The sequence below is a fragment of the Trachypithecus francoisi genome, unplaced genomic scaffold (assembly GCF_009764315.1).
Source record: "Trachypithecus francoisi isolate TF-2019V2 unplaced genomic scaffold, Tfra_2.0 Lachesis_group4, whole genome shotgun sequence".
In the NCBI taxonomy this organism is placed as follows: Eukaryota; Metazoa; Chordata; class Mammalia; order Primates; family Cercopithecidae; genus Trachypithecus; species Trachypithecus francoisi.
The window spans coordinates 1,685,218-1,706,991 of record NW_022681469.1 but is presented as its reverse complement, the minus strand read 5'-3'; the positions used below and the strand labels follow the sequence as shown (position 1 = coordinate 1,706,991).

The window sequence follows — 21,774 nt, the reverse complement described above, 5'->3', positions numbered from 1 at the left end:
TCCTGGAGACTCAGGGCCCCTGCTGCTGGACGCCACGTCTGTCCTGGAGACTCAGGGCCCCCGGTGCTGGATGCTGAGTCTGTCCTGGAGACTCAGGGCCCCTGCTGTTGGCCACTGGGCCTGTCCTGGAGACTCAGGGCCCCTGCTGCTGGACGCTGGGCCTGTCCTGGAGACTCAGGGCCCCCGCTGCTGGACACCGGGCCTGTCCTGGAGACTCAGGGCCCTGCCTTCCACATGCCGAGGGAACATTACAATGGTTGTAAGTAGCTGGGGGCCGTGAACCAGCTAGGGCTGAGCAGATGCCATCTTTGGAGGATTTAAACATTTTTAAAAGTTAGGTGGTGTGGGGCCATGCCCTCTACCGAGGCCAGGCCAGGGTCATCTCTGGATGCTCTGAGGTTTGCTTGCTGGTGGTACTGATGGTGATGCCAGAAGTGGTCATCCTGGGCTGATCAAGGAAGCTGCCCAGAGACAGTGCATGGTGTGGAATCCAGGTCTGCCATCTTCCCACTCACCCCTGCCTGGACCAGTGCAGTGGTTGACACAGCAGACAGGCAGATACACAGACAGACAGGCAGACAAGACAGGCAGGCAGACAGACAAGACAGTCAGGCAGCCAGGCAGGCAGACAGACAAGACAGGCAGGCAGACAGCCAGCCAGAGATAAGACAGGCAGACAGGCAGGCAGACAGACAGACAAGACAGGCAGACAGACAGGCAGACAGTGACAAGACGGAGGCAGGCAGACAGGCGGACAGAGAGGCAGACAAGCCACTGGTACTGGGTGGTGGGTGGCCCTGCATGGTGACAGTCAGCTCTGAACTGTCATTCTCTTGCACCTCGGCCTTGTTGCCAGTGACTGGTAGGCAGTTGGAAGGAAACACCTTTAATTTCTTTGGGTCTTCCGCAGTTCCAAGTTCAGGTTTTTTTCTTAACCATAGTAAGAACTATGATCTACAGATGCCAAATAATAAAAAGGTGTATTTACATCAAGCCTATCAATTTGGAAATCAGAAAACGTATCCCTCCAGCTGAGGCTTCATCAGAGAATACTTTTAGAAAGCGGAAACTAGAAATTGATAGTGCACCTTTTTCTTGGTAAAGTGTTGATGCAATAAGAGTCAGCACGCATCCGATGCCAGCGGGACACCTGCTGACTTCAGCGAGCGCTTTGTGCTCTCCCTGGGGGTCGGGGGAGCTGCTTTGTGTCTGATTCCATCCTGAAAGGCAGCCTGCTCGTCAGACAGGAGAGGCAAGGCTAGACTCTGGAGTCATCCTCTTGGCTGAGCCTCTCATATGGGGAGTCAGTTCCCGTGGTGGCTGTCCCCGTGCCTGGGCTCCAGGGCCCTGGTTTTCCATGTCACATCTGCAGACATCCACTCCGCACCTGATCGTGACAGACCACGCTGCCTACATTTCTGGTTTAGAAACAGCTGTTGTGTATCTCCTGGGCACAGCCAGTGTTTGGTGGTGACACACAGAAGCTCCCTCTGGAAGAAGAGCACGTAATTCTGCAGCTCTTTCTAAAGATAGGAAAGGGGGATGGCGGGTGGCCAACTCCCTTCGGTTGACATGAGCCACGTAGCACAGGGTGTGGTGGAAGGTGGCACAGCAGGGGCAGGCGGTAGGGAGGTGGTCCGCGATGGATTGTCGATGCCTGCGCCCCCTCCCCTGCCTCCCCGGCAGTCCTTATCCTCCAGCTACAGTCCCGCCTACAGGGGCTTCTCTGTGACAGCTGTCCTGTGCACCAGGACATGACTGGGCCAGGAACGTGCTGCCGGGCCGCATTCCCGGGAAGGTGCAGACCTTGCTTCCCCATGGGGAAGTCTTGGCACCTGGAAAAAGTGTCATTTTATTGCCCGTCTCTGAGGAGTTTGACTTTCACATATTCTGTGCCTTGAGTCTAAGCACACATGTATTTTGGTAAACAACGCCTACTCTGGACATGCCGAGGTCACCGCAGCCGGATCTCTCTTTTCTGTTTATAGAGATGTGTTCATGAATCACTGTGCCTTCTTCATCTGTATGGAGCGTGTGTGGTGAAGAGACATCCTGGCACTACACACGTCTGGGTCTAGAATGGGCTCTGCCTCCCACTAGCCGTGTGGACCTGGGTGGGTCCTTATGGCTCTCTGGGCCACAGCTTCATCCGGGGTAGAATTGGGCTTGCTCTATATATCTCTATTTTAATTGTAGCAAAACATATTTAACATATAATTTACCATTTGTAAGCGCACAGTGCAGGGCAGTAAGGGCCTTCTCCCCACTCTGCAACCGTCACCGTCACCACACTCTTCAGGCCATTCTCATCTTCCCAAACGGAAACCCTGTCCCCATCAAGCCCCTCCCCACTGTCCTCTCCCTGAGCCCTGGCCACTGCCCTCTACTGCCTGCCTCTATGAATCTGATGCCTCCAGGGACCCCAGGAGGTGGAATGATGGGAGGCTCATGATGGCTTCATCGCAGGGCCAGTGGCTCAGCCCGATGAGATCCCATACGGGAAGTGCCTGCCCAGGGTCTGGCATCGAAGAGCTCAACAGATGGGACTTCCTTTCTTCCCCCAGCCCCCTTTCCTTATGCCACCTGGACTCGGATATCCTCTCCAATGGGTGTGTGCCTTTCACTCAAGGTGGCCCCATTTGGCAGGTGGGAGGCATCTTTGCAGATTAAAATACACTTTCTAGAGAAAGGCCATCTGACAGGTACCCAGAGCCGCAGGGATCCAGGAGTAGACCATGGACCCCTGCCTTCTCTCGCCTTCCTTCCTGACATTCAGCCTCCCCAAGCAGAGTGTTTACAGCAACCAGCGCTCAACACCTGGGGGTGTCAACAGATGGGTACAAGGTGTTAAGACTCCTTATTTAGAAGCATTGAACAAAATAGTAAAACCTCACAAAGCCAAACTCGTGTTCCTAATTGAAAATTTATTAGAATATTATTAACCCTCCTTGAGATCTAGAGTCTTAGGATTTTAAAAAGAAAGTTTTATGCACCAGGAAGTCCAGACGCCAGCTGAGGCCAAGTTCCTGTGGGACATCTGGGCGGACAGCGGCAGCGTGCATGGAAGAGGGAGCTTGTGGGTGGTGCTCTATGCCGAGGACGGCTTTTCCTGCCTCCTGCAGTGATGTTCAAAACTCTCACCACCCTGGCTGTTTCCACCAAACTCTGGCTTCTTTTTCTTTTGTGTTTTGAATGTCAGCACCCTTTTTGAATTTATGATCCCAGAATGAACATCATATTCCAGATATGATCCCAGAATGACCAGCATAGAGGACAGTGGAAATGGTTCTTTCTAAGATCTTGATATGACTTCAAATAATGTAGCACAAGATTGTCCCATACTTAAGTTTCCTTTCCATTCTTCCTTTAAAATTTTCCACACTTAAAAAAAAAGTGTTTATATGACAAAATGACACCCTCAACCCCAAATGGGTATTCTTTCCTTGAGGTATGTTTTATTTCTAGGCCAGTTTACTTACTAGTAACACTGATTTCTGAACTGTCGCTCAGACTTCCACAGACCCCTCTGAGATGGAGTAAGGACCAGGAATTAAGCTGAATGATTTCAAGGGCACTCACAGACAAGGAATTAATTTGGGGTACATCTTCCTTTAGGTCATGAATTTATTTTTAAGAATTTCTTGATGTAAGTCAAATTTTGGATATCAAATTCTTGAAATGCATCCAGTGTCCATATAGAGCTGATTCACTGCAGGAAAGCGCCGTGTGTGCAGTAAGTGGTGACCCTCTGTGGATTTTCGTGCATGTTCTGGGCTTTGCTCACAGCCGCAGCATGGACAGAGGTGCTGTGGGCCCCACGGGAAGGGGAGTTGACGGGGCCTCACGGTGCCATGCTGGGGAAGAGGCTGGTATGCGCGGAGTGACCTTGATGCCCCATGCTCACTGAGGGGACTTCCCCTGAACTCCTCTTCCAGGGTCCTCCTTTCTGGACCCACGGGCCCCTGTACAGCATTTCTTGTTGAGGACCTTGGGGCCCTCCTGGCTCCTCTGCCTCCCAGCCTCCCAGTGACCTCCGAACAGACTCTTGACCCATCACCATGTCATGTGGGTGCCAACTAGCTGTTTGGAAAAGGTATTTTTTCTTCTTAGCCATTGTACTGGGTAGAATCATGTACCCCCAAATCCATGTCCACCTGCAACCAGTGAAAGTGGTCTTATTTGGAAATAGGGTCTTTGCAGATGTGGTCGAGTTAAGGTGAGATCACACAGGCTAGGACGAGCTCTCAGTCCAACGACATCCTTAGAAGAGGAGGGAAATTTGGATCCCGACATAGATCCACAGTGGGGAAAGGCTGTGTGACAGGGAGGCGGAGATGAGGGGGACACTTCTAACCCCCCAAGGAGTGCACGGGCCTGGGGCAGACACAGCCATCTTTCCCATCACAGCCTTTCTCATGCTTATGCTTTCTTCCTGGAATTCGCTGATTACCGACAGAGAAGAAACACCTGTGGACCCACCTCAAGGAGGAGCTTCAGATCAGCATCAACAGCCAGAGATAAAAGGAAGGTGCTTTGGGATGATCCATAACCTTTGGTCTGTGTCCCGATCCTTGGTCAGCATCTGGGAATGGTCCAGACGGGGGATGCAGGAGGAGACAATGCTGACTCCAACTCAGCCTGTTGACTTCGTCACCACCAACTTCATGTTTCAAATCCAGCTTTGTCCTTAAAGGTACACGTTACTGTAGGTTTGGAAAAGTTCTGCCTTCCGTGGGCGGTTGTAAAGACAGGTGTTGGTTCCTCTGCCTGCATTCTGCTAAGCCAGACAGGGCAAAGAGAACCCCAACTTTGAATTTTTAAGAATGTCAATCTTGGGGCTCACTGGTAATTATTCAATGGAGAGCAATGCCTGAGAGATGCTGACATTCTAAAATACACGGTTTAGAGGCCCTCAAGCAAACGTGACTGTGCTAGGAAGCAACTCTCCTCCATCCTGCTCTGTGTGGATTTAGGGCATCGACGGCGGGCAGCTCCTGCGTTCTGCACAGAGGGATCCCCAGGATGAGGGGGATGTGGAAGCAATGACGTTGTGGTCAGGGAAGTCTGCAGGAAGCAAAATGAAGCAAGTTTCTTTAGTTCAGGATTTCTCGGAGGCTCTGCTGGGCTGGCGCGCTTGAGAACATCCTGGGAGGGCTGAGACTACAGGCTATGAGCTCTTGTCTTAGAAGAGCTGTGACCAGGTTGAGGGACGCTGGGGTTTCCTGGAACCACCTGATACCTGCTGACTGAGATGTGTCTCGAAATTGTCTTGCATTTCACCTTGCTTTAAAATTTGTCTCTACTTATTTCATTTAGAGATGCATTATTTCAATTTCAAGAATGGATGCTCTTTGATAATCACTCTAAACCAGTTCATAAGATGTAAACACTGATCAAATGAATTGCCTCTAACAATTGCAACTATCCATAATAAACAGTAAGAAATATGGTTCACGCCTTATATTCACTAGCCATGTGAATCTGGACACGCTATGAGCCTCTGAGTCTCACGGACCACAAAGACTACAGGTCAGCATGTGAGAGCTTCACACAGGACCCGGCACTTGCTGAACAGAGGGCGGAATGTGGGCATCATCATGGTTGTTGAGTGTGGATGCCGAGAACCTTCACACAGGATGGAGGGTGGATGTGGCACCTGCTGAACGGAGGGTGGATGTGGCACCTGCTGAACGGAGGGTGGATGTGGCACCTGCTGAACGGAGGGTGGATGTGGCACCTGCTGAACGGAGGGTGGATGTGGCACCTGCTGAACGGAGGGTGGATGTGGCACCTGCTGAACGGAGGGTGGATGTGGCACCTGCTGAACGGAGGGTGGATGTGGCACCTGCTGAACGGAGGGTGGATGTGGGCATCATCGTGGTCGTTGAGTGTGGACGCCAAGATCCTTCACACAGGACGGAGGGTGGCTGTGAGCATCACCGTGACTGTTAAGCATGGACACCCTCCAGACCCTGTGGCTGTGCTGGACAGAGAAGTCTTGCGCAGGTGAGGAGATGAGGTTGATGTTGGGCTGTGGGGCCCAAGGGCTCAGAAAAACGAAAGAGCACATATTCGGGGCACCCCACATAAATAAGCACGTTTTGGGTAATGGGTTGAGGTGGATGGAAACTCGGGTGGTGTTAGGACTCCGTGGGCATTCCCTGCCTGCCCTCCAATTCCAAACACTCTGTCCTTTTCCCTTAGAAGCCGGGATGCGCATGTGCAGCAGGGGGCATCCCTGTGCGGGCCCTGGGGCTCCATTCTAAGGGTAGAGCTGGGACAGATGGGCCCATGTTTCAGGAAGGCAGGTGTGTGCCATGCAAAGAAGACCTTCCTACCATGAAACTCCCGAGGTGATGGGCCCCAGGGTGCCATCTTCCCTGGGACAGGCATGTTCTCACCCGGTTGGGCGACTCCCCAGCGGTGACAAGGAGGGAACTCAAGTGCCCCAGGGTGCTGGGACCAAGAGCCCCCAGAACCATCCAAGTGTCACAGGTTCGCCGCGTCATGCTGGGATTACAAGCTTCAACAATGTCACACAGAGATAGTTTAGTTTTGTTTATTTATTTATTTATTTATTTTCAATAGCATGAAGACACAGGCAGACACAAAGAGCAGGTCAGACCGACGTGTTTTAGATCCTGGTGTCATCCCAGCTGCCCTGGGTAAGTGATGCCATCTCTCCAATACCCACGTGCCTTGCCCATAAAATGGGATGATGGCACCTGAGGATTCAAATGCTCACCATGCAAGGGTGCTCGGAAGCCCTCAGAAACCCTGGTCTGTTCCTGACTTTTCTGGAAAGCCCTCAGAGACTGTTCTCAAGGGTGGAGAGAGGAGGCTGTCCTTCCTGTAATCGGAGTCATGCGAGGCTGACGGGAAAGCCGGGAGAGGGAAGTACAGGGAATAGGAAGAGCCTGGAGCAGAAATGAATTTACCGACTCCGGTGCACGGCAACATTAGGAAACGTCTCACCCCAGTGCTGCACGGGTGCCCGTGGATTGCCAGGAGGCCCAGGCTGTGGATCGCCAGGAGGCTGCAGCCTGGTCGCGGCATCACTGCTGCGACAGGTACCTCCCTGCCTGGATTCTGCCACGTGGGATTCTGCATTGCTTCCCACCTTTGTCCCCGGCTCGAATCTCCTTAGGAGATCCTCTCTGCCAGGCTCGGGGACGGCTGGTGTGCCCAACATGTGGCCAGCGCCTGTGCTCCTGTGGTAACTCACGGCCACGTTCCAGGTTCCAGAACCCATTCCTATTCAGCTTTGTCATGTGGCTGGTGAGGGGGTACCCGGGGACAGCTGGAGAAGGAAGACCCCCCTGCCCTCTGCGTGTTGCTCTATTTGCTGACGTTTGACGTTCACATCAGCCCTCGCGTCTGTGCCTCCGTCTGTGTGACCTGGGCTTGCGCTGAGTAGAGAAGCACCGCCTGGCCTTTAGAAGCCCTGCGGGACTCGAGGAGAGGAGGATAAACTGCATGGGGGCCCTGCTGTGACCATCATCATAACACCATGGAAAACAGGCTCATTTTTCAATAACATGGAATGATGTAAACACTTACTAACTTTATCCTCGCTGTTTTATAAAATGCAAATGTAAAGTGGCTTAAAAGTAATGATCTTGAAAACATTACATCTCTCAAAGGGAATTTTTTCATACTCAAGTTTTGGAAAACAAAAGATTGATAATAAAAAATACGAACGGACTGAAATTCTGATATAAATAACATTTGATGAGTGTCTGTAAGAAGTTTGATTGGCTTAATCAGATTCAAGACACGATTTGTGACCCAGTTATTGAGATCTTCCTTTCAGAGAGATTTTAATTTTAAAAAGTTCACCTGCCAAAAGTCGGCCACGGTGGCGGGCAGCGGTCCCTGGGTGGCGATGTACGCGGGGTTCCTCGGGTCGTGATCCATCTGCGGAGACAAGACCACATGACAGCGGTTAGCCAGGAGGTTAGGCAGCCCGGCGGTTAGGAAACCCAGAGGTTAGGAAGCCCAGAAGCAGAGCCCGGGTTCAGGAGGAGGGAAGGGTGGCGTCTCCTGAGCTGAGCAACACACAACTTGCCCTTTGCTGATTCAAACGAGCACCTGGCACAGATGGGGACCCAGCCGTCCCGAGCTGAGCCACCACGTCTGAAGACCCAGCCATCCTGAGCTGAGCCACCACGTCTGAAGACCCAGCCGTCCCGAGCTGAGCCACCGCGTCTGAAGACCCAGCCGTCCCGAGCTGAGCCACCATGTCTGAAATGCTTTCCTTATACCTGAGGTTGCGGTTCTAAGAGTGGCATCAACAGAAATGAAGACCAGTAGCCCAAGGAGTGCAGACAGCTGTCATTAGCCCACTCAGCAGGTACGGCCCCATGACATGGATGAGCTTTCCAGCCTGCAAGTGACCCCAGAGCTTCCTGGCCACAGAGCCCACCCAGGCTGCCCTGTGTTCAGGAGAACGAGCTTCTTGCTAGAGACACAGGGCTGGCTGGGCTGAGGCTGAGCTCTAGGCTCTCAATGGAGAGTGTGAACGTGGTTCCTCCAGGCCCCAAGGACAAACTTGCCAGCGTCCTGGGAGAACGAACCAGCGCTACCTCCTGCTTCCCTGTTGGAGTTAACTTGTCGTGTGTGGGGGTTTGTTTTTGTGTATCCTGGAAAGGGGGCATGGGCAGAGCTGGTTGGCCTGGGCTTGGGCCTGGGTCTGCAGCAGAGCCAGGGTGGAAGGGGCCATGGGCAGAGCTAGTCGACCTGGGCTTGGGCCTGTGTCTGTGGCAGAGCTGGGGCAGAAGGGGGCATGGGCAGAGCCAGAGTGGAAGGGGGCACGGGTAGAGCCGGTTGGCCTGGGCCTGGGTCTGCGGTAGAGCCTGGGCAGAAGGGGGCACGGGAAGAGCCAGTCGGCCTGGGCCTGGGTCTGCAGCAGAGCTGGGGCAGAAGGGGGGATGGGCAGAGCCGGAGTGGAAGGGGGCACGGGCAGAGCCGGAGTGGAAGGGGGCACGGGCAGAGTTGGTTGGCTTGGGCCTGGGCCTGGGTCTGTGGCAGAGCCGGGGCAGCAGGGGGCATGGGCAGAGCCAGTTGGCCTGGGCCTGGGTCTGCAGCAGAGCCAGGGTGGAAGGGGGCATGGGCAGAGCTGGTTGGCCTGGGCCTGGGTCTGTGGCAGAGCCAGAGCGGAAGGGTGCATGGGCAGAGCCGCGGCGGAAGGGCCTTGCTGGGAGTGGCTTTCTGTTCTGTTTCCTCACCAGGCAGGGACCAGAAACAAAGAGCGCAGGTGTGGACTCTCCGGCTCCCCAGTTTGTCCGAACGCATCCTGCTAGCTCCAATGGGAGAAGGTTGGCTTAGAAGACCATAATTATTACATTTATTTCGAAGATTAAGCACAGAAAAAAAGAAAAAAGAACATGAGGACAAAGCCTCGAGAGGCAAAGCAGGATCTGAGCACATTGCTGAGGGGAGTCAGATGGAGGCGGCTCTGTCTCCCAGAGGGCAAGTCCAGGCCACCCTGCAAAGGACATGAAGACACCAGGTCATCTCCATCATCCCCAGGACTCACCAGCTCCTCCCCCACACCTCCCAGAAGCATCTGCAGAGACTGACTCCCAGAGAGCTGGATGCTGCGCTGGGGGAACCTCACCTTGGGGAGGCAGCTGCTTGTGCAGCCGAAGCACAGTCTTTCCTTCTATTGTGTCTAGGACTAAAATGTACTCTTTTGCTATCAGGGTTTGATTCGAGATTTACGATGCTCCAGATTTCAAGGTAATTATTAAGAATACATTTCTCATTGTTCAATTCCCACCTATGAGTGACTAGAACTTAAAGTATAACGAACAATAAAAAAATAAAAAAAATTATTTTTTACATCACAAAAAACCCCCCAAAAAACCAAAAAGAATAAATTTCTTAACACAGTGAAAAACGAGCAAGTTTTAACCCTATGTAATTTTAAGCCAATGCATGAGGACATCAGTGGTGGCCCCAGTGTCACCTTGAGCGCTGCTGCTTTTGGGAAGCTGACGTGGGGCACGTTTTCTTTAACAGCGAGCCAGTGAGTCCCCATGCAGCCGTCACCAGCCCCAGAGATGACGGCTGTCAGCACAAAAGAAGGCACCAAATGCACCTTATAATTATGTTCACCATAAAAGAGGGGCGAGCATAAAGGAACAGATGTAAGTTATTCTCACAGAACAACACGGTGACGCTGGCCGGGGGCTGGGGGGAGGCAGGGAGAAAAGCTTTTTGTGCATCTGATTTAGTGATTCATAATTAAAACCGGACCTCGTTTTGAAATTCGCCACAACACACACAATACAGGTAAAATTATGTTACTGCCACTGAAAGCCCCAATTAGAATGTTTCAGTAGAAAAATGCTTAGCAGAAATAAGGAGTTTTGATTTTTTGAAATATGCATTTGTTGGGGGTGACAGCTATTTACAGAGACCCCGTCTCTTCCCTGCAAATAGTAATGCATAAAAAGGAAAATCCCACCTCCTTCTTAAATGTGCTTTTTTTTTTTTTCCAGAGCAATTTCTACAACAACACATTTTAAAATTGTAAGCATGTTCAAAACTAGCACATTTAGTTGCTTTCAAAATGAGAAAAAGGTGATTGAAAGTAAAATTCTGGACAGGGTTGCAGGAGGGTCGATAAGGTGACTGTTGAGTTAGGTCTGAATTGTTAAGGTGTCCTAAAGTCCACACAGCCATCACCTGTTCCAATGCCCAAGACAGAAGCAAATGCAGCCAGGGTGTTGCAAGGGGATGGCTGAACACGAAGCACGGGCTGCGCAGAGGGAGTGCGGACCGGCTTCACCTCCCTCCTGCCCACCTGCCGTCCTTTGGGGGCCACTGGCAAGGTGGGAACAGCATGATGATCCGAGTGGTGACATGTGTTATCGGTTTCACAATAATTCAGGAGACAATTACAATCATTTAATTCCTGGCACATTCTGTTGAACAGAAAATGATTCTGGGCGGAAGGATTTTGTGCAAGCGGCAACTGTGAAGGCCACAGGCGGCCTCCTTGTGATTTCACGCAGCCTTCGAGGAAAAGTCAAGCAAATACTTAACTGGCCATGCAGAGATTTTATTACATTTAAGGTTTTCAGGCAGGATAAGTGACTGTGGAGGAAATCAAGTGAGTTTCTACTAGCACTGCTTTTTCCAGTGAGGGCATTTGCCTGACGACACGACGTGGCAGGTGTGTGTCCCTCCACCTTTCTCGCTCAGTGATGACACAGCACCCACTCTGGCTTCCTCCGATATTCGTTCTTAATCTCCGCCTCCTACTCATTGCTCTGTTTCATTGCAATATACTTTTTATTTGTATGACTGTTATGTTCCCGACACAAACTGCCTGACTGTGGGAAAAGGCCTGTCCGTGTCTCCAGGCCTCAGTCTCCATATCTGTACAGTGGGTATGCTCAGGGAGTGAGGAGCTTGGATGTCACAGTCTCCAGGCCTCAGTCCCTATATCTGTACGGCGGGTGTGCTCAGGGAGTGAGGGGCTTGGATGTCACAGTCTCCAGGCCTCAGTCCCGATATCTGTACGGCGGTGTGCTCAGGGAATGAGGAGCTTGGATGATGCAGTTTCTAAGTGTCCTTTAGCTCTGGATTCCAGCACACATGCATGCGCAGACTCATCTGTGTCTATGTGTGTGTCCTGGTGTAGGTGGTCATCCTGAAACTTTTTCAGTGAACGCCAAGTTGTTGGGTGGTCTGCGGCCCGCGAACATGTGTCCATGCTGTCCTCAGTGAACCACAGAAGAAGGAAGGACACTGCTTCCTCAAGCACAGAGCTGCCGTGCCCTCCAGTGGTGTGCAGGGCCAAGCGTCTGAATGGTGAGGTGCAGTCATTTCCGAGCGTTTTCTCCCAAGATGGGGGCTTCCGCGGCAACACATCCCACCCGGAGAGGCCGGTACCACAGAGAATCCAGTGTGACTCATTCCAAGTGACTTCATGAAAATCAATGGCCAGAAGCCAAGTACAATTAAGAGTATAATTCGGTTTTTACTTTCTGTTTTTGAGATGGAGCCTCACCCTGTCATCCAGGCTGGAGTGCAGTGGTGCTATCTTGGCTCACTGTAACCTTTGCCTCCTGGGTTCAAGCGATTCTCTGCCTCAGCCTCCACAGTGGCTGGGATTACAGGCATGCACCACCACACCCAGCTAATTTTTGTATTTTTAGTAGATGGGGTTTCACCATGTTGGCCAGACTGGTCTCGAACTCCTGACCTCAGGCAGTCCACCTGCTTTTGCCTCCCAAAGTGCCTAGATTAAAAGTGTGAGCCACTGCGCCCGGCCTACTTTTTAAAAATAAAAATAAAACCCATTTGTCTGTGTTGACTCTATTATCCCTTAGTCAACTGATTCTTAGGAAGATGTCATACGAACTAGGAGGCTAGTGAGGTGTGTTCCTCTGTCTCTCTGAATACACAGTGTAAAGACGGCCTAGTGATGCGCCTTATGCTATCGGAGGATAATTACTAAACAAGGATCTTTACAAACTCTAATCTGCATGAAAAACTTAGCCACATTTTCCCCAATATTCCAAACAAAGTTCATTTTAGAAATGAAGCACTCAGCATGTCAGGACCACTGGACTGTGTTCTGTAGTCCTCAACAGCCTCGATGGTGGCAGAGGAACCCACTGCGGGGCAGGTGAAGGGAACGCCAGTTTCTGCTCCCAAACCAACCCCGGCCTGGGGCAGCCATGACCTAAACATCTTAAGATGATCTGGCTGGCTTTGGGGAAGGACACGGCGGGGGGGTGTCACGTCTTTAGTCTGAAATCTTGCGCAAAGGATAAGTACATGCCTCATCTGCAGGTATTTCTACCTGCTCACCTCTCCACCTGCCTTTCCTAACATTTAAAGCAAATTTCATGAAATGTTTTCTTGAAAACAAACAAACATCTGACTTGTCAAGTCCCTTTTCCAAATACTAAGTCTTAATATGGGAATTTATTGGGAAATTGTAGCTTCGGTAATCAATGGGAGATTGACTTGTTTTTTTGATACAGGGTCTCTTGTTCTTTAGCCCAGGTTGGAGTGCAGTGGCACGATCTCAGCTCACTGTAACCTCTCCCTCGTGGTTTCAAATGATTCTCCTGCCTCAGCCTCCAGAGTAGCTGGGATTACAGGTGTGAGCCACCACGCCTGGTTAGGTTTTGTGTTTTTAGTAGAGATGGGGTTTCAACACATTGGCCAGGCTGGTCTTAAACTCCTGAACTCAAGTGATTCACCCGCCTCAGCCTCCCAAAGTGCTGGGATTACAGGCATGAGCCACTGCACCCGGTCAGGAGATGGACTTTTGAACTTGAAATATTTTTATATTGTATTCTTAGGAGTTGAGATTTACTTCAGTAATATACTGAATATAAACCATTATTATACACAGAAGTTTGATTGTAAATAACTGAAGTGGTTCCCATATTTGGCCAATTTCTTATGCTAGTCAGAACATCCAACCTCTCTTCCTTTTCTGAAAAGCCACTCTGTCCTTTACCATAGGTAAATGCATTCTGAATTAAAACTTTAAACAATGTTTTTTTTTCCCCGTTAGTGAAATGAAGAATTAAGCTGATTTTTAAGTGTCATTGGGAGTTTCAGGGTTGTCCTGGCAATAAAGCTTGTGTGCTGTCTTTGAGTGGGCTGTTACATGAACACCATTTCTCAACTTGGTGTCCTCAGTAATAACCAGGCTGTTTTAAATGTAGCTCATGGGTTTCTCTCTCAGACAACCTATGAGGGAAAACAGAATTCCCATTGACTTTCATGACCTCTGATTTAAAAGCAAAGATTGCACATTATTTACTACTGGATGCCTTCCCTGAAATGTAATGAGGACTAAGTACAAATATGACAGATGTAATTATCATAGTTTTATCCTGCACAGCCAGGGCCTTCCTTTGCTGTAATTGTAAGCTTTTCATTCAGCTGCCACTAGGAAGGTAATTATCATTGTACCTTCAGCTATTTCATAAAGACGAGTCACCATCGATTTCTTCAGCTTCATTCTTACAACCCAAATTTGGAAAAAAAAATTGTGGTATGAAATAAAGGAAAGATATAAAAGGTACCACAGAATTACTTCTCCCTCCTGGCCTCATCTTCTCACCCAAGCTCTTGCCCAGTAAGGCCTGGAGAGGGAGCGGCATGAATGTGCAGGAATTCACCCCCCAAACACACACCCCCTCTGGTTCCCACACGAGCATGAAAGTTGTCCACCGTTTCCAGCTCGACACAGTTGCTGCCCTGGGTACTGCTGCCCACGTTGGCTTGGCTGTGGCCTGGAATAGCGCAGACATCTGCAAGTTGGAACCCATCAAGTGGGGGAGAGTTGGGCCCAGCTGCAACGCTGAACTCTCGTCTTTTAGGCTTGTGAATCATGGCTTTATTCCTCATTCTGGCCTCATCAAACGGTTCATCTCAGGGAAAAGGGACCTCAACATGGCTTTTCTTTTCCTTCGGACAGTTTCGTGTTGCCAACTCTGCTGCACATGGTACAGGAACGGAATCCAGGCGTGCACACCTGGCTCTACAAGAACGCATGTTCTGTTCATCAAGTGAGAGGCTGGCACATAAGTGAGGCTTTGGTTTGATGTTTTTGAATTAGAATTGATGACAGAAAAATATTACATGCATCACATCTTATTAAGGAAGATGAATGAGGATCTTAGAAACCCAGAAGGAACCAAGGTTGGGAGTCAACTTCTGCTGGAAGGAAGTGATTCCTTCTTAAGAATGAACACATAAATAGAAACCTGGGTTCAGGTGGTGTAGACCAAGTACACTAGACCAGTTCTTCACTTTGAATTCACTCTCTCAAAGCCGAACACGCTCACTGTGTGGGCCGTGAAGTGCCGGGTCTGGCTCAGGCACGTGGGCATCTTCCCAGTGTGCTTTATCCCACGGGTGTGCTGAGACCAGCAGAGCCGAGAGCTGAGCATCGTCTGCCATCAGTGGCCACTGAGACCAGCAGAGCCGAGAGCTGAGCACCGTCCGCCATCAGTGGCCACTGAGACCAGCAGAGTCGAGAGCTGAGCACCGTCCGCCATCAGTGGCCACTGAGACTAGCAGAGCCGAGAGCTGAGCACTGTCCGCCATCAGTGGCCGCGGCCTGCAGGCAGTTGGGCCAATAATTTCATCCAAAGCTCCCTATGGATGAGCAAAGAAACTTCAAGACACCGTAGGGTGTGATTTGTGCCTTGATCACCTGCTCTGTCTTACTCAGCCCTAGAACAGTGTCGCATCCGGCAGGCACCGTGTTTGATTAAAGGTGAATGTGGAATTTTAGTGAGATGTCCTCATGTTCCCTGAAGACCAGAATTGAGAAGAGCTGTTTAAAGGGGCAAACATGGCAACCAGTGTCTGCCATAAATCTGCACGGAGCCCCAGCCTCTCCACTGCTGGTTTAAAATGCCATCCACCAGGTCTCCAAAGCCCTGGCCCTGGACAGTGTCCCATCCTACCCCCGCCACCTGCCACCATCACTGCTCATCTGAACAGCCAGTCCGAGTGTCCCTGGCCTGTGGCTTCAGCCCTCTCCACGCTCATTTCTCTTCCTCCTCTGCTCACCCTGGGAGGGCTGCAAGACCCCCATTCAGCCCTGCTCCCCCCACAGGTCATGACAGGGAAGGGGGATGTCCAGAGTTAAATAGGGTGAGAGCCGTGTCCGGCATGGGCTGAGAGGAGCCCCTGGGAAGTGAAGGACCACAGGCCACAGGGACTCACACCTCATGGCGCAGGAGCTGCCACTACACTTGTCCACAGAAACACAGGACAGCCCGATCTCCACTGCACCTGTGTCTATCCCAGGGGGAGGACCAGCCAAAAAACGGTCTCTTTCTTAAGAAACAGGGTCCCATCCGCTGGAAAAACTTCAGGAAAACGAACCTGGAATTCTGGACCTGCTTCCATGCCACTGATTGTTACAAAAAGCGGAGACTGAGGACTAGTGTGCCCATGCCCAATGAATAAACAGGAAATCAGTAGCTCCAGGAAAGAGGAACGACACCCATTACGAATATCTCCTAAAAGCCATGTCTTCTAGTCAGGGAACTGTCCAGTCACCATTGCTGGATGTTCTACAAGTCATGGAACCCACTGCCCAGCGTGAGCCAGGACCCACACAGCTCATAAACAGCCCCACTGGTGAAGGAACAGAGGAGTGGCGGGAGTCCAGTGGGCAGAGTGGGTCCCGTGCACCGCAGAGACGCCGAGCTGGGCGGGGATGCGATTTCCCCCAAGAACCTTCCCGCGTGATTTGCCGTGTCCATGACGCCCGACAGAAAGCCCGGCAACACACTTACGATTGGGCTGGCGTTGATGTAGTCCGAGTGGCTGTGGCTGTTCTCCACCTTCAGCAGGACCCGGGAGTGGTCATCTGCAAGGACACAGTGCAGGGGTCAGAGGAACGTCGGCCCACCCAGCAGCATGGGACCCCCACCTGGCCTCCAGGGCCCACCATCCAGCAGTGTGGGACTCCCAACCAGCCCCAGGGCCTACAGCCCAGCAGTGTGGGACCCCTGCCCAGGATTCAGGGCCCACCCGTGTCCTCTCCTAGGACTCTGCTCACACCCTCCTGAATGTGGTTTCTAATGTTCCTGTTCCCATCCTCCCCTGTTTGTGATCCTCCATGTGGGAGGCAGATGAACGGCACGTGGGGAAGTGGCACAAAGCTCCCATTCAGCAGAATGGAGAGATCCTGGTGTTTTCCCCCATGTGGAGTTCACACACCAAGGTCAGGGGTTCCTCTGCAGAATTTTACACCATGTTGGCCTTTAAATCACAGACACACTTGGCAACACACAGCAGGTAAACAGAAATAGGAACGTTAAGCAATCAGCCACCTTCCAAAATAAAAAGTTTCATAGTTGATGAACAGTTAAGTCCTCAAGATTACCAGAATTTAGTTTTAAAAGGAGAGTAAGAGATAAATAAAATGCAGATAAAGAGGAAATAGAGGAGAAATGTACCAGTGGAGACTGGCATAAAATCTCGCTTGGACAGGCCGATTAACCTGACGGCTGCTGAAGCCGGGCACAGCAGGGGGGACGCTCGGCACTTGTGAGGTTGTGATACACCAGCTGTCTTGGCTTTGGTTCTGGGGTAACCCCCATCCTGCTTACTGCGACTGCCCTCCTCTTTGCCCTGTTTTTAGAAACTTTGACCAGCAGAGCTCACAGCGGAGAAGCCGAAAGAGCCCCTCCTGCACCTCCCACCTCCCTGGTGTGCGGCCGCTTCCTTTTCTCTGCAAGGCGCTCTTTGTATTACGGGATCTTGGGGGTATTGTTTTTCTGCCAGAAATCTCTGTGGCCAGTGGCACCTTTGCCCAAGTTTTGCTCAGGCTGGGCCTGGCAGGCCACGTTTGGCTCACACTACCAGCCTGGGTCCTATGCCTGCCAAGGGCGAATCAGGCATGCAGCGGTGAGGGGTGTGTGAGGAGCGTGGGGTCTGGTCACACCACACAGTCAGGCACACTAGGTGCTGCAGCAGGGTGGACAGCTCCAGGTGCCAGCATGGGCGCTGGCTCTCTGTGAGGCTGTGCCTGGACCAGGCATGCGGCAAGCAGCTTCCATGGTTGACACTGAGGAACGTGGTAGCTCCTGGAAGTTTGGAGATGCCAGGAACCACAGGGTCCCAAAGATGGAGTCACAGGCCTGGCTTGGGGAGCTCCCAGTTCTGGGCTCCCTTCTCAGAAGGAGAGAGCTAGTCTCTCTTTCTCTTTACCCACAATGTGGCGAGCAAGGGGCATGCCTCAGCCCTGTTTGTGCTGCAACTCTTCTAGCCCCACCATTAGACAGGTTCTGAGTTCTTGTTCTGCAACCAGGAAGAATGAGGTACGGAGACAAGTGAAGGGTGAGCAAGATGAAGAGGAGCTTCACTGAGCAATTCAACAGCTCAGTCTCCCACAGGGGGCAGCTCCTTTCTGCAGCCAGGGGGTCCTGACGAGTGTTCAGCTCCTAGCAAAGAGGAGGCTCTGGAGTGGGTAGCTCCTCTCTGCAGGCTGCTTGTCCCATTGTCTCTACAGACCTCAGCAGAGAGGAGGCCTTGGAGAGGGTAGCTCCTCTCTGTAGCTGGTCATCCCCATGTCTGCCCAGCTCTGGCTGAGTCTGAGGCATTTATGGGCCTCAGAGGGGAGGAAGTACATGCTGATTGGTCCATGGATGGCCATGGGTAGGCCTAGAAAAAGCACCATGAGTTCCCACTCTGATCCACAGCACTCACAGCCCAGCCCCCAGCCTTCAAACCCTCCCTGGCCTGAAGGTGGTTGAAGGTGGTGCCTCATGGGGACCTACCCCCTTTTGCCCAGGAATCTCTGCCTCCTGCTGCCATTCATGGCACCCAGGCTGTTTGTGCCAAGGGGCACCTGCCGGCCAGAGCTGAGCTGCCCTCAGCCCTCCCTCAGCTTCCCTCCCATGCTTGTTGGTGCCCAAAGTCCAGAGGGGGCTGAGGTGGCAGGGGGCTGGTGTGTCAGCACTGCCCTGAATGTGCCCACACCTGCTGAGCTGTGACAGCGCCCGGGCTCGGCCCTGACTTTGCTCCAAGATCAGCATGGGTGCCAACAGCAGGGAGAATCCAGGCAGCAGGAGCAGACACTTCCTGCAAGGGCAAGGATCTTCTTCCTGGGTCCCCAAGAGTGCAGGGCTGCCTGGGTCCACAGCTACGGTTTGGGCAGCTGCAGCTGCTCTGTGGGGTGGGAGTGGGTCCTGCCTGCTTCATGGAACAGGATGCCCAGGTCACGCCTCCCTGCTGCAGCCGGTGTGATGGTAGTGACCACTCCAGAGGGCCTGTCACTGACATCCCTGGCTGAAATCTGAGAGACAGCGTCTCAGCTCTGCTGCTGTTTGTCCCAGGGAAAACCTTTCAGTGCTGCACACAACACAGATCTCCTTCTCTTCTGAGAAAACAAAATCACCCTGGCTGGAGCCCTTGGACGCCAGTGCTTAGAGGCCCTCTGGACCTGTTCTCCAACTCCAAACTCACCGGGCACCTCCTGCGGGCGCTGGCCCCAGAAGGAAGTGGCCCCAATCATGAAGCAGTGTGGTGCTGGTGAAGCTGCACAGACTCTGCTTTTCTATGCAATTCTTTTATTTTTCTTGGAGATTTTACTTATATTTTTTAAAACAACAAATTCTAGGGCTTGGGAAACTTAGTGTTTTAACTGATTTAACTAGGAAAGTACTATGCACTAGAGATCAATACACTCTAGGTTGGATGCCATCCTGACACCCTCCTTCAGGTAGGAATGTCAGCCTCTTTCAGGGGTGACAAGATAGGGTAAGATAAAACATCTAGAAAGAGGAGAAGAATGCATATGTACATATGCACATGCTGTATGTAGCTGAATGCCTCAGGAATGTCATGAAGCTGCAAATCATCCCGTCAGCTTTGAATGCAGGTGTGAATGATGCAAAAATCCCAGGGACTCAATGGCTTTTAGCTCCTGCACAAATTAGTTCTTGGAGAGTGAAAATTGGCAGTGGCAGGAAATTGTAATACGAATAATCAGAAAAAAATTGGTGGACTCTGACATGTGAACACCTCACAAACACTACTCCAAACATTGATTCCAGAAGCCCAATTTCACAGTGGGGCCACATAGACAACACAGCCAGAGATGAGGCTGTGGTCAGAGGTGCTGGGCTGGCCCCAGTGCTGCAGCCCACACAGAGCTTGGGAATAAAAGCAGGGCCTCTGGCTGCTTCCAGGGGCCTCTGGGCCCTGCCTCATTTTCAGCACAGCCACCGTTAGGCACTTGTGAGACCAGCAACTGGGGACCGCTCTTACGTGTCTTGAGAAGGCTTTATCAAGAGCAGGGTCAGGAGGGAGCAGGGCAGGGAAGAGGTAGCGCAGCTCGGAGCCCTCAGGCTCCTGACCTGGGTTGGTCTGGTGCTTTGATGGTACCCACTGAGCTCTGAGACCAGTGGCCTGGTCTCCGGTGTGTGTGGGGGGTGGGGCGCAGAGGAGACATCAGGGCAGCGTGCTGGGAGCTCCTCCGCAGCCGAGCGGTTCCTGCCACCAGGTCCTGTGAGCAACAGGCCACAGGGAAAGTGGCCACTGCCACTGGACTCAGCAGACAAGCGCCAGCTGAATTTTCTCATTGGAAAATTAAGAAAATGCTTCCCTAGCTTGGGAGTCCTGGGGAGTTAAACATACATTCTATAAGCCCGGCCCTCTCCTCTCCATGGCAGAGGGGGAATCTGCCTTGGGCACCTGAGCCCTGCTGGCAAGCAGAGGACAACCCATGGGCTTCTTGGTGGAAGATAGTTTCAGCAGAATTCATTTCCCCCGAGGTCACCCTTTAAAGATGGCACTGAGTGGAGGACCCGGCTTCCAGGGCTTTGGAGAGCTCCTACTTCCTGATCGCATATTTGATTTTGTGTCAACATGTTGCTTTTGAAATTACCAGGGAAGTCTTTTTTTTTTAAGAGACAGGGTCGGATCTCAGCTCACTGCAAGCTCCGCCTCCTGGGTTTACGCCATTCTCCTGCCTCAGCCTCCCGAGTAGCTGGGACTACAGGCACACATCACCGCACATGATAATTTTTGTATTTTTAGTAGAGACAGGGTTTTACCATGTTGGCCAGGGTGGTCTCAAACTCCTGACCTCAGGTGATCCACTTGCCTCGGCCTCCCAAAGTGCTGGGATTACAGGCATGAGCCACCGCGCCTGGCCAGCAAAGTCATTGTGTTCAATATGGGGTCATTTGGAACTTCCGGGAAACACCTGGAGCCATCCTAGGTGGGCTGAGGGACGCTGCGGGCTGTGGAGGGCGGACTCTGACTCCTGCATGGGGTGGCAACCGTTTCTCATGCGGAGAGTTCATGTGTCTGGCGAATCTCTATTTTGTGATTCTCTTACTTCTTATGAGATGTTTTTAGAGCCAATGGGATGATGGCATCCAGTTCCCAAGTCCCCTAAAGGGCAGTTTCCTTGACGTGCAAGGCCTGGGGAGGGCCTTCATGTTCTATGAAGTGAAGCGAGGCAGAGGCCTGGGGCCTCTCAAGGCCAACCCCAGGCTGGAGATGAAGCCAGGGTGGGCCCACGCGCAATCAGCCCTGGCCTGTGCTCGCGGAACTGAAGGCTGCTCCCTCCCGTTCTCAAATGAAACATCATACCTCCCTGGGGAGGCAACACAGAGCAATGGCAGGAGCCACAGGATGAGAATTCATAACAGCCTCATGTTTCCATTAAGAATGGGTGTGCTCTTCAAAACTGTAGTCTGAGAATTTACTGAGAGACCAGGAAAACGTGGGAACTCACGTAGAGTCTTCTTTCACCTGGCTCTATAACGGAGTTAACTTCAGTGGGTTAAATTAACCCACTGTGCACATTTCTTTTCTGAACCTTTACTGTGTTTATCACGTGTTAGTGCACTGTCCAACAATATTTCAGGCCGGCTGCAGTGGTTCACACCTGTAACCCCAGTACTTTGGGAGGCTGAGGCAGGTGGATCACCTGAGGTCAGGAGTTCGAGACCAGACTGGCCAACATGGTGAAAACCCATCTCTACTAAAAATACAAAAATTAGCCAGGTGTGGTGATGGGAGGCTGTAATCCCACCTACTTGGGAGGCTGAGGCAGGAGAATTGCTTGAACCCAGGAGGCGGAGGTTGCAGTGAGCCAAGACCACGCCATTGCACTCCAGCCTGGGCAACAAGAGTGAAACTCTGTGTCAAAAAATTTTTTCTTTTAATATTAAAAAAACAGTATTTCAAATTTCTGAGATGTTCCATATTTTCACGGATTAGATCCTCTTCTCATCCTGGACCCAGTGGCCATCC

The 21,774-nt window shown here is 51.7% G+C and overlaps 1 protein-coding gene across 2 annotated transcripts in view; it reads right to left on the bottom strand.

Annotated features, from left to right (window-relative positions):
* The window catches only part of PTPRN2 (protein tyrosine phosphatase receptor type N2), a 981,520-nt gene that overhangs the window by 45,065 nt on the left and 914,681 nt on the right, over nt 1-21,774 (bottom strand). For both annotated transcript variants that reach the window (XM_033192278.1, XM_033192279.1), the window contains 2 exons: nt 16,296-16,369; nt 7,840-7,917 (listed from right to left, as the gene is read on the bottom strand). In XM_033192278.1, the coding sequence (XP_033048169.1) occupies nt 7,840-7,917; nt 16,296-16,369 (152 nt within the window). The remainder of the gene's footprint in view (nt 1-7,839; nt 7,918-16,295; nt 16,370-21,774) is intronic.